The sequence below is a fragment of the Rhinichthys klamathensis genome, unplaced genomic scaffold (assembly GCF_029890125.1).
Source record: "Rhinichthys klamathensis goyatoka isolate OS25496 unplaced genomic scaffold, OSU_Roscu_1.1 h1tg000296l_1, whole genome shotgun sequence".
NCBI classification, from domain to species: domain Eukaryota; kingdom Metazoa; phylum Chordata; class Actinopteri; order Cypriniformes; family Leuciscidae; genus Rhinichthys; species Rhinichthys klamathensis.
The window spans coordinates 1154165-1166971 of NW_026606815.1; the positions used below are offsets into that span (position 1 = coordinate 1154165).

General features: G+C 36.7%; 1 protein-coding gene across 10 annotated transcripts in view; it reads right to left on the bottom strand.

The window, feature by feature from the left end:
• atxn2 (ataxin 2) overlaps positions 1-12807 on the bottom strand; it is a 42397-nt gene that overhangs the window by 24841 nt on the left and 4749 nt on the right. For 7 of the 10 annotated variants that reach the window (XM_056270064.1, XM_056270068.1, XM_056270067.1 and 4 more), the window contains 4 exons: positions 7154-7168; positions 2215-2339; positions 1926-2017; positions 1631-1819 (listed from right to left, as the gene is read on the bottom strand). In XM_056270064.1, coding sequence (XP_056126039.1) covers positions 1631-1819; positions 1926-2017; positions 2215-2339; positions 7154-7168 — 421 coding nt within the window. The remainder of the gene's footprint in view (positions 1-1630; positions 1820-1925; positions 2018-2214; positions 2340-7153; positions 7169-12807) is intronic. The other 3 variants (XM_056270072.1, XM_056270070.1, XM_056270066.1) reach the window with 1 other exon arrangement.

Genomic DNA, 12807 nt, shown 5'->3' on the forward strand with positions numbered 1-12807 from the left:
AATTAAGGCATATAAAAATGGTCTTATGAAACACAGAGCCCCTTCCTCCTACGTCTTTTCAGCGGTTATATTTTCCTCTGTCGAGCGATTACTCTCATGATCGCTCGACAGAGGAAAAGGAAATTATTATAAAATGCAGAAGGTAAGGAGTGTGAGATTTCTGCTTTTTGTTACAACTATAAACTTTGATAACGAAAAATCTGTATCAGTTTATTATAATACTCTTAATCTTTTAAAATGTAATGCATACATTTGAATGTTTAATGATTTTTAAAAGATAGAAAGATGATAATAGACAGATAGATAGACAGATAGATAGATAGATAGGATATGATTCAAATGTAAATAGATAGATTGTATATAATTCAAATGTAAAATGCTTAAAATTACAGATTAAAATTACTGTCCAAAATCCATGAAAATCCTGAAATTTGGCACAATTCATCAGCATGCATTGATTAATCCCATGGCATGTAGCAAAAAAAAAAAAAAAAAAAAAAAAAAAAAAGGTGCGACCAAATCATATGCTGGTGCGACCAACTGAGAAAGTTGGTAGCACCAGTGCAACCAGTGGAAAAGTTAGTCTGGAGCCCTGTTAACAATATCCAAATATCCAGCTGTTCATTGTTTGTTCATGTTAGTTCTCACAGTGCATTAACTAATGTTAACAAATACAACCTTGGATTTTAATAATGTATTAGTAAATGTTGAAATTAATTTTATTTAAGATTAATAAATGCTGAAGAAATATTGTTCATGCTTAGTTCATTTTAACTAATGGTGTTAACTAATGTTAACTAATGAACCTTATTGTAAAGTGTTACCGAAACAACTAAATTTCGTCCGCAGAACAACGGTAAACGTGACCACATCTTAAGACATTTGTGCTGCTGCTCGAATTGATCCAGACGAAAGAAGCAAAAGATAACTGTTGCGCAAAGGTTAATTTGGACTGACTGATTAACAGGCAAGAAGTTGTAATCTTAAACCAGCGATAGTTTTTGTCATTTTCTGGGATATTTCAATATATTTCAATCTAGAAATGAAACTAGCCTTTGAAATGAATCAAGCCTCTTTCAAGGAAAGCCAGTTCACTCAGCGGCCATATTTGCAATTTGCAGATATTTCGGGCATGTAACTCCAACTCCTATCTACTTGAATGGAGAAATACAGAAATCTCAAAAACTGCTCACCAACCTCACATTTAAATAACATTTCAAATCAGCAATAAAATCTGACATGAACAGTCCATAAATGAGACTTATGCTCTTGCTTTCTTATTCTGACTGTTTCTATGGGATCCGGGGCTTCTAGCGGCAGCTGCAGTCATGATTTTTTCATTTATAAGGCAGGACTTATTCTGCCATATTTTGCATTGCACTTTTTTTCATTCATAGTTATTCATTGTAATATAAGTGAACATAGTAATACGAGTGAAATAAAATATGCCTTTATACACTTATGAAATTGCTTTTTCTTGCTCTTAGTATAATTTAGAGTAAGAAAAGCATGAAAAAACCCCACTATTATGAATCTCCTTTTTATTTGTTCATCGACAGAAATACACTGGAGCACAAACATCTCCTGATCTAAACATACAAACAGCAGCGGTAACTAGTTCAAGCTTCACCTGTTGAGGCTGTGAAGCTCCCTCTCTCCACGAACCACAGCAGTATATTTCTCTTCCTCTGAGCGGTCGTCATTCTCCAAGGCCACACGGGCCTTGTAGGTGGCACTGGCTTCGATCTCCTCCGCCAGCTGTGACGCACGAGCCTCGCGCTTGAGGAACTCCTCAGAGTTGTCTCGCTCCAAGGGAACCCTGGAAACAAAAGGAAAAAATAGACTAAGAGACAGCACATATCCAGTATTTAAACAAAACAAGATATTCATCAGAGGTAATTTAAAACACAGATGAGATGACTTACGTGTATGATGACAGGCTGCTGTCATAGGTGGACTTCACACCGTATGTCTCCTCATTGTATTTAAACATCTCATCAGGATCCCAACCATTTGACTGAGAGGGAGACAGTTTGAAAAAAGTGATTACAGCTTTGCACCATACCTCTCGTAACCGCAGAAAAATCACAGTAAAGTGTGACCTTAAGTGGCTTATTGTTTTAAACATCTAAACGTTACTGCTTATGATACTTCTACAATGATCCAACTGCAACTTATTACATTATCTCAAGCCTGATTTGTTTGACGTCTCACCAGATCAGTGTCAAGAGATTCCATGCTGCCCGAGATGTGCTGCTCCCCTCCATCCCAGGGTTCCAGATCCTTCTCTTTGTGCTCTCCATTCAGACGGGCACTTACCGCACTGTCAGTGAAGTTATCTTCACCAACACACAAAATAAGCAACAGGATTCATATAATGTGTACCATGGTGATGCAAAAGCACACAAATGATTACGAAAGAGACAAAAAAAATGAAGATGAACACAATGAAGTGGAAAACAAGTGATGATTTCAAATGCCGGGTTCAGACTACACGACATTAACCAGATTTTGGTACAATCCATTTGACGTAGCGTGTTGTGGTGATTCGTAAACGACAATGGTTGTCGGGACGGAAGAATCAATCGTTTTATATCGTATAGTGCGACACCGTGGACGATAACTAACGCTTCACAACGTCCCGACAGAAAGACTAGCATGTTTCATTTTTTTTCGGCCCTCCACAACGGGTTCCGTCACATCTGTGACATTGACCAATAGGAGCACAAAGGCTCTTCCGAACACAGCTTTCCAACATGCCGAAACGAAGTTTGTGGAGCTATGACAACAATACTCCTGCCTTTATGATGCTAACACGACGCTTCGGTAGACATTGTTTGTTTACGCTCTTGTTTCCGGAAGTCAGTCGCTAGTTCCGCCTTCTCGATGACATCACACATATTTCTTGTACACAACAAGAATTTAGGAGTCAACACATCACATAATCTGACACAGTGATTATCATAATAGATGATGCTGTGTAGTTTGAACCCGGCATAGATGGACACAAATGGTGGGGCGAGGGTCTCATATATAAAAATAATACAACTATATTGTATCTGAGCTCACCAAGTTACAAAAACATTTTAAAGGCCATGTTATCAGAAAAAAGATGGAGCAGTATTTATTCTTCTGACATCATGTTCAATTTATTATTGAAGAATTAAGCTCTTGACTTGTACCAATAACCAGAAAACAAATTAGTATTCCTGTCAAAGCAGACAGGAAACAAAGTTTCCTGTTTATATTTCCATCATTGCTAATAGTTTATTAAATCCTAACACTTAAACTAAAGGTGCAGTCAAATTCCCCGTCGTGTGCAGAGTTTCAGTCAAAATACAGTTATTTCAAGGAATCCAAACAATAGGAAATTTTGCACGAGGGCGAAGAATTTTCATGTGGGTTCAAGTTGGTTATGAGGATAAGCCGCATTGACCAACAGAAAGCGAATGTGACCGCACCTTAAAACTATATAATAAACTTGATTAATTCAACAGGAACGCTAATTAGAAAGTGAGATGCCTGAGAACATGACCTTCACTGGAGTAAGTCAGAGGTTAAGGGTCACAGAGAACTCAAGAGGAAACACAGTAATACAAAAGAATTAGGAAAGAATCAACATGCATTTCGGTCAATGTACATTTTTATCATTTCATTTCCTATTTGGAAATTAAATAGGAAATGAAATGAATAACGAGAAATGAAAAGACGGCTCGTCTATTTATTTAGTTTTTTTCTTGTTTAGTTTAAAAAAACAGAAAATAAGATTTCGGCTCAATTTCTTAGGCATTGAATTTCTTAGACATCTTTTTACAAATTTTCATTTAGATTTGTGTTTAGACTATTATAAAATCATTATTATAATAAAAATGGCTCTTTGTCGCAGTTTAGCATTTTTTGTACTGAAGAATCATTTTTTGCAATTAAGTCAAAATATTACAATCAAACCTGAACAAACCTGAGCATGTTTGTATTTGTTCTCCATTGTGGATGTGTTTTGGAGTTATAACATTATAGTTCTCAAATCAAGTTCAGTTTTGGTTGCATGCATTGTTGTAAAGATAAAATAACGTTTTGCACATTACATTTTCCATTGTATTGACTGACCTACACATCTGCCTGCAGACATCAAGCTGTGCAGATTCATTTATAGATTTAACAACATTAACATAAGCCAGAGGTGTCCAATCCTGCTTCTGGAGGGCCAATGTCCTGCAGTTCAGCTCCAGCCTATATTCCAACACAATGCATTATCAGAAAAAAGGTACAAAAGCTGTCACTGGGGTGGTACTCTTTCAAAAGGTACACATTTGTGCCTAAATAGTACCTTAAAGGTACATATTGGTACCAAAAGTGTACATATACTGTAAGTACCTAAATTATACATATTAGAACCTTTTTAAAGGGTTGCATCCCAGTGACAGCTTTTGTACCATTTTCTTCTGAAAGTGTAGCCCGGATATTTCTAGTAATCCTGAAGACCTTGCTTAGCTGGTTCAGGTGTGTTTATAGGGTTGGAGCTAAACTTTGCAGGACATTGACCCTCCAGGAGCAGGACACCCATGACATAGGCCCTTCACACTAATTTAATGTAATTTATCAATACCTAGTACATCTTTAAATATAGAGCTCATGACAAATGAAAAAAAAAAGAGAGTAAGAAAGTACGGTCACACTTTAGATTAGGGTCCAATTCTCATTATTAACTAACTATTAATTAAGACTTTTGCATCAAACTCCTAATTACTACTTATTAATAGTTAGTAAGGTAGTTGTTAAGTTTAGGTATTGGGTAGGATTAAGGATATAATCATACAGAATAAGGTATTAATGTCTGCTTTATAAGTACTAATAAAGTCAATATCCTAGTAAAAGGCATGCTAATAAGCAACTAGTTAATAGTAAGAATTGGACCCTAAACTAAAGTGTTACGGAAAGTACTTTAGTAGTTAGAAAACACTAACCAGGGCTTTGCTGGACAAACATTAAATGCATAAAGCAGTGGGAATATACAACCAATTAAGCATGTAACAATAATAACTTTAAAAAGTGCTGTTTTCTTAATTTACAGTGTTAAGAGGGTTGGTTTTAAATTATCTTCCACATATGATCGAATCCGTTCAATGTAATTTGTAGGTTAATGCATTTGGTTAAATGACACAAAGCAACATGATCGAATTAATTTTGGATTATTTGTCTAACACTGATTTTAATTTAAAACCACTGCAGAAACTCTCCTCAGATCACAATTCATATATTTTTATTGGATTTTATTTCTAATCCTAAGTAAATTATTAACGTTTTTTATAACCAACCATTTACAATGTATTCTAGCCTTCTAGCCAATGTATTCAGCATTAACAGTACAGTTCCTATTCATAATTCATATTTGTGTATCAATTTAAGGCCTATAATACAGTTACTCTCCCACCATGCTAATTTTGTCGGATATTAAGTAGCCTACATGTTCACGGATTCAATCATTTTTTCTCTCATTCTTTTCATGTAAACTGAGTACAAAATGCTTTTTAACTTTATTTCGATCTATTTTTCACAATTATTTATTCAGGTGTGTCACACACACACACATTTTATGGGGACCTTCCAAAGACAAATTATTTTATACTGTAATAATAATGATAATAATACATTTTATTTGTTGGCGCCTTTCAAGACACCCAAGGACACCTTACAAAACAAAAATAAACAGAACATTAATACAAGCCCAACAATAATATCAATATGTATAGCAAGTTTAAGAATTAACTTAGCATAGCAGTAATTCAAAACAAACGTGCGATGAGCAGCGGCAGCAAGACACGTCAGCGTTCACTCACTCGCGTTCAAATGCAATGTATTCTATCCCCTGACCCTACAAAAAAATCACTTAGTATGATTTATAAGCTGTACGATTTATGTTGCTTTTAAATATAGAAATAATAAATAATACACCAAACTCTGTGTCAGCATACTGTATTGCTGGCGACTATTCAAGTGTCGTAAATTAGAGGCAATGCTGCGCTTTATATGCCCAGCAACATATATCTGTTTCAAATGTCAACGAGTGGTGGTTCATGTGGTGACAAATGCTTATTAAAATGGCATTTGGCAGTGAGACTTATTTTAACTGACAGAATTAAGGCCATACTGAAGACAGCCCGGTTTGACCAATCAGATTTAGGGGCTTTCAGCGCCGCCCACATGTGCGAATAAAATCTCAAAGCCATAGACCGATTTGTAAACCAAACGAAAAATGAGAAAAAGTCTAAATCTAATTTTCCGTTTGCTAAAGTAAACAAAACAAAAAACTAATAGACAAGCAGTCTTTTCATTTCTCACTATTCCATCCCAGATAGGAAATAAAATGGTTAAAATGTACACAGACCCATTTCAATCTGTAGATTCAAAGAATTGATAAAGTAGTTTTCATGCCAGCATGATTTGTTTATCGCTGTTAAACTGGCCTTGCATTGAATTTAACTTTGTTAATGTTGATTTCAATAAATTCGTTTTTATAAAGGAAGAGGAGAAAAAGCATGCAAATGGCTCAAAACTAAATCACAACCTGAAGAATTTTGATCTCACACCAAGATTTATTTAGAATAGATAAAGAAATACTGTAGTGCTCATGAAATGAAACAGGCCTCTAATATGACATCATCAGATTCATGATGCAATGACAGTCAAAATGTTACAGTAGCTACTTGCAGCCAGCTTTGAGGGGGTTCAGCACTTGTCTGTTGCTTGTTTGGCTTTTGGTATGGTGAATTACATTTTATCTTCACACGATTCAAAATCGAAATCTAGTAGCTGAAGTTATTATAACATTACTTCACCTCAGTAAGCATGAGGAAAATTGTGCATTGTAGAACACAAACCTTCTGTAAAAGCTACCTCTAATTGATCTGTTAAATGTGCCACCCCTACTTAAAATAGGGGTGTTATTAATTAGTAAACTAATTTCTAGTTTGACCCAGCATGATCCCTGATCAAGCAAGATTATAATAACAAATAACAAAAGCATTTCTGTGTCAAAATGCCTGCAAGTCTTGCACTATTCACCTACTCAAAGAATGCCGCAAGCAACTAATAAAAGCATTTTTTTTTTTTGCATAAAAATACACTGGTAAAAGAAATGGATGAGTTGTATTACCTGCATCTGATGAGACTACGCCCATTTAAGAGAAAAAGACAGAATAAAGAAGGGGTCAGTTTGTGAAAGTCATTGAAGAGATTCAACTAATGCATTTCAAGAGCTACAGTGAACTAGACAAGCTGAAAGGGATTGGATTGACTGAAAGGAGCAGTGGAGACATTAAATATACACACTTTAATGCAAAATGCAAATGCTGTTGTCACCAAAAGGATAAAAACAATTGATTTCATGCCTTATGAGGTTGTTCTATATCCAATATGTCAAGTATGTCTGGAATGATAATTTCAAGTGTGTTTTGTATTGCTGAAAGCAGTATGTAGTAGCAGCATAATAAATATTTTATAACGAGTGGTTTGCAATGTCTTTGATCCATCAAAATGTCACCATCTCATAACAACACATTTCAAACTCAGTAAACAAAACAATGGCAGGTCTACAGCAGGCACTGTCCATTATGATGTTTCTGGCGGTCTGCATTTACACTGCAAGGCTCACAGATCTAATTGTGTAACACTGACCACATCACAGATTAAGTTGATTGTTCTGGTATATCCCTGTGGTGATTACAAATAAGCTAAGATGGTCTTATTCTTTTCTGCACAGTCATTTCCTGAAATAATACTCATTCATGTTTTTTTACATGATGTACAATGTATATTCAAAACCAGCTTAAAGTATATCACAAAACCTATATGAGTCAACGAGAGATTTATGGGGAATTCATTTATTTGTGTACTGATTTATGTTAATTTTCTAACGTTTAAATAAAAAAAACTTTGAGTGAGCTCACGTAGTGTAACAGCGCAGCGCTTCAGTGTTGTACGTCAGAATGTAGGCTCACTTTTGGCCGATGCTGGTCATGTGTGTGATGCGTGTGACGTACACCACAGAAGCGCTGCGCTGTTACACTACGTGAGCTCACTCAGAGGCCCACAGAGATGAAAATGAATAAAGTCGTTATTTTTGTTTGTTTTTTTGCGCACAAAAAGTATTCTTGTCGCTTGATAAACTTAAGGTTGAGCCACTTTAGTCACTCGGACTATTTTAACAATGTTTTTATTAACTTTTCTGGGCCGGCAAGTTTCAATAACATAGAAGCCTGTGGAGGAGTGATCCAGCTCTCAGATTTAATCAAAAATATTTTAATTTGTGTTCCGAAGATGAACGAAAGTCTTACGGGGTTGGAACAACATGAGGGTGAGTAATTACTGACAGAATTTTCAATTTTGGGTGAACTATACCTTTAAAGCCTTGTCGGTTAAACATTAAATTCGCGTGCTGATTAGCTGTTCTAACATGCGCTTTTCTGAGCGCATACGCGTAGCACATGCACTAAAAGCCTGTCTAACAGCGCCTGGTTAATGGACTAAGTTATCTTTCGAGTCTTTTGCGCGAATACTGTCAAATACACACAAGGTTTACATAAACAAAGTTGGTTATGTCTAAAGTGAAAGTAAACAGAGAAAATTGAGAGAAAATCTGCTTGTCAAATGCGTGTATATTAGACGCGTCGCGTGCAGGTCTAAGGCCGGGGACACACTGGCTGCGTGGCGTGAGCGTGGCGTTTCTGTTGCGTGGCGGCTGCGTCGCGTTTTCTGGGTCTTTGCACACCAGAAGCGTGTCTGACGCGGCGCTGCTGCTGCTAGGTGACGTACAGGGAGGACGTATTGTGGAAGCCCTATACTTCATGTTAAGCATAAATATAAAGCCTACTGATAAAGACACTGTCAGCAGTATTGACAGCAAAATAGACTACATAATATTTCGTTCTGTATTGACAGGTGCAATATTTGAAAATTGATCATTATTTATTTTTAAATTATATGTATATCTGAATTTATGTCAAAACCTAGACTTTCAACCATTAAAATGTAATTTGTTAATATTTATTCGTGTACAAAATAACATATAAACATCTTTTCCTATTCTAATTTGCCTGGAAACGCTTCCAACACGCTTGCGTGTCGGGTGAAAAATAGGCGTCACACTGGGGCACACTGGCTGCGTGGCGTAAGCGTCTCAGCTGCTTGGCGTGTCCGTTTTTATTTCGGCTCCCATGTTAACAGGTTAGAGCTTGCACACTGCCTGCGTGATACGCGCGTCTCAGGCGCAGCTCGAGCCGCGCGGAAAACGCGTGCATGCTAGAAATAGAACCGACGCCTATTTTTCACGCGACACGCAAGCGTGTTGGAAGCGTTTCCAGGCAAAATAGAATAGGAAAATGTGTTTATATGTTATTTTGTACACGAATAAATATTAATAAATTACATTTTGATGGTTGAAAGTCTAGGTTTTGACATAAATTCAGATATACATATAATTTAAAGGAGAACTCCGGCGCAAAATGAACCTTTGGTCTAATTACACATTGTTACCTAGTCAACCGTTATCTGAGATTTGTTTTCATGATTATCGAATGTAAATAGTTTTATCTCTAAAAACAGTTTAGCCTATAAAGCTAGTATAACGCTAGTATATTGGGCATGGATCAATGACAAATAAAAATCGCTTGTTAATACCACTAACAAGGCTCAAAATAGCCCCACACTAGCACGGTAGCATAATGAGGGTCCCTACCTTCAAACCGAAGCATTGAGAACTTTGTCAGTGTCCAGACAGTTTAATAAGAAGATATTTTATCACAACCTTATCACAACTTATAGCTCGTTCACATCTCACCAGCGCACTTGGATCGGCGTTCGTAGATCAACTGGTAGAGACTGTATTTCAAAGATGGCTTCTGGCTGTATACGCGAAGTTGACTGTATGTATAAAATATCTTCTTATTAAACTGTCTGGACACTGACAAAGTTCTCAATGCTTCGGTTTGAAGGTAGGGACCCTCATTATGCTACCGTGCTAGTGTGGGGCTATTTTGAGCCTTGTTAGTGGTATTAACAAGCGATTTTTATTTGTCATTGATCTATGCCCAATATACTAGCGTTATACTAGCTTTATAGGCTAAACTATTTTTAGAGATAAAACTATTTACATTCGATAATCATGAAAACTAATCTCAGATAACGGTTGACTAGGTAACAATGTGTGATTAGACCAAAGGCTCATTTTGCGCCGGAGTTCTCCTTTAAAAATAAATAATGATCAATTTTCAAATATTGCACCTGTCAATACAGAACGAAATATTATGTAGTCTATTTTGCTGTCAATACTGCTGACAGTGTCTTTATCAGTAGGCTTTATATTTATGCTTAACATGAAGTATAGGGCTTCCACAATACGTCCTCCCTGTACGTCACCTAGCAGCAGCAGCGCCGCGTCAGACACGCTTCTGGTGTGCAAAGACCCAGAAAACGCGACACAGCCGCCACGCAGCTGACACGCAACAGAAACGCCACGCTCACGCCACGCAGCCAGTGTGTCCCAGGCCTAATGGTGTGTTCACACCGAACGCGAATTTAATTATTTGCGCGAGTAGATTACATACAAAGTCAATGCAAAGATGCGAATAGACGCATCATTCGCTCCAGGCGTTGCGAATGACGCGAATTGGGCGACGCGTTTGCCGCGAATGTCTTCCGTGCAAGTTGAAAAATTTGAACTCGAGCGAATGTTCAAGCGTCTAACTAGACGCGTATTTGACGCTCTATTCGCGTTCGGTGTGAACACACCATATGAGACAGTAGCCTAACAGTAAACATGCTGCCGCTTGTCCTTAAAGGGATAGTTCACCCAAAATTAAAAATTCTGTCATTATTTACTCACTCTAATGTTGTTCCAAACCTGCATTAATTTCTTTCTTGTGCTAAACACAAAAGAAGATATTTTTAAGAATGTGGCTAACCAAACAGTTGCTGGTTCCCATTGACTTCTATTAGTAGGAAAGAAAAATATTATGGAAGTCACTGGGGTCCATCAACTGTTTGGTTAGCCACATTCTTCCAAATAACTTTTATTTTCAACAGAAGAAATAAACTTATTCGGGGTTAAAACAACTTGAGAGTAAATGATGAGAATTTTAAATTTTGGGAGAACTATCCCTTTAATGTTAATAAAACAACAAAACACAAAGAGGAAATCACTCACTGCTCTTGACTGAGAACTTTAATAGTAGCTTTAATAAGAATCAATGTATAATTTATACAGTGAAGTCTATGTTGTGTTTTATTTTCATATTTGTTCATTTAATTACTTTCTTCAATGCTAAATACATCTACTGTAGCTGAAAATATAAAGCAGTTTATTTCATTTGTATATTAAGTTGTGTATGTGTAATGTGTATCTTTGTTCTTAGTTTTTAATAACAAAGAAAATAATGACAAAGATTTTTATCTTCGCCACTTTGGCCTAAATGTCTGCCATTCTTTTTTATTTTATATTTTATTACCTAAGGCTCTGTTTTTAAAATAGGGACATTAGTTTGGCTGTAATGCTCAGTCACTTGCAAAATAGTAAAACCAACATGAAAAAGAATCTTGATAAAATCATGAATCGTGATTTTCCAGGAAAAAAACGTGATATGATATTTTTGCCATATCGCCCACCCCGTGCGCATGTGCAATGACGTTGAAATAGCGTAATGACGTATGACGCGCGGAACAAGCTGTTCTTCCTGTTGAATAAAGTGTCGTATAAATGAGTGTCCTGTCATTCTAAAATTCTCCTTTCACTCCGCATCTGTGAAGTGGAGCAGGACAACGTCCCACCAGTCCTTGTTTCGGATTCTTATCCACAGATGACCGATTTTGGGTGCGGGGAGAGGCATTTTTTAAATCGTTAGAAATATAAGCAGCACGGCACAACGGTTCATATGCTCATTGTCTCAAATTATGACCAGAAATGGATAAATATTAAGCCTGCAGTTTAAAACAAATAAAGAACCAATGTATGAGAATGGTTATTATGCCTAAACAGCAGGAAACTCTGTATATTTGTGCAACAGCTTTACGACAGCGTTACAAATTCTGTCTCACCCATTCAAAATGACCCTCAGCCTGATCGAGCAGCATTAACTATGGCGCTCGACACTCTTTTCGGTGAGGATTACCGCACCGCGCCAGGCGAGTGATTTTTGTTCACGTGACACTGAAATTGAATGCTACTTCAGTGAGCCATGCATCTCTGTAAACCAGGAGCCTCTACTGTGGCGGAAGGTAAATGAGAATCGGTTTACAAAGCTGAGCATCATTGCCCAGTGGTACCAAGCTGTTCCTGCGACATCTGTTCCAGCGGAGCACGTTTTTCCACCGCGGGGCTAATTGTGAATAGACTCCGCACACGCCTCTCACCTGAGCACGTAGACCAACTTATCTTTTTGAACAAAAATATGTTGGCTGTAGCCTATAGTTAAGTTTCATCAGTCGTGGCAAATAGGCCTTATACAGGATGTTTTTTTGTGTTTGTTTTAATAAATCAATAAAACATCTGTTTTATTTACACATAGAAGTCGTTTGTTACACTTATTAAATGAAAACTAAGCTGTTCATTTTTGTTTTTGTTTCATAAGCACAGTTGAAATATGCTGCTGAAGTAGCCTGGCACTGAAGAGAACGTTTTATTTACTGTTGAATAAAGTAGCCTAAAAGTATCATGTGTATTCATTTTTATGATGATGAACATATCCTTTAAATTGTATTCAGAATTCATCAATCATGTGTTTTTCAGTAATTTAAGTCAGTTTTACTCTGACTTAA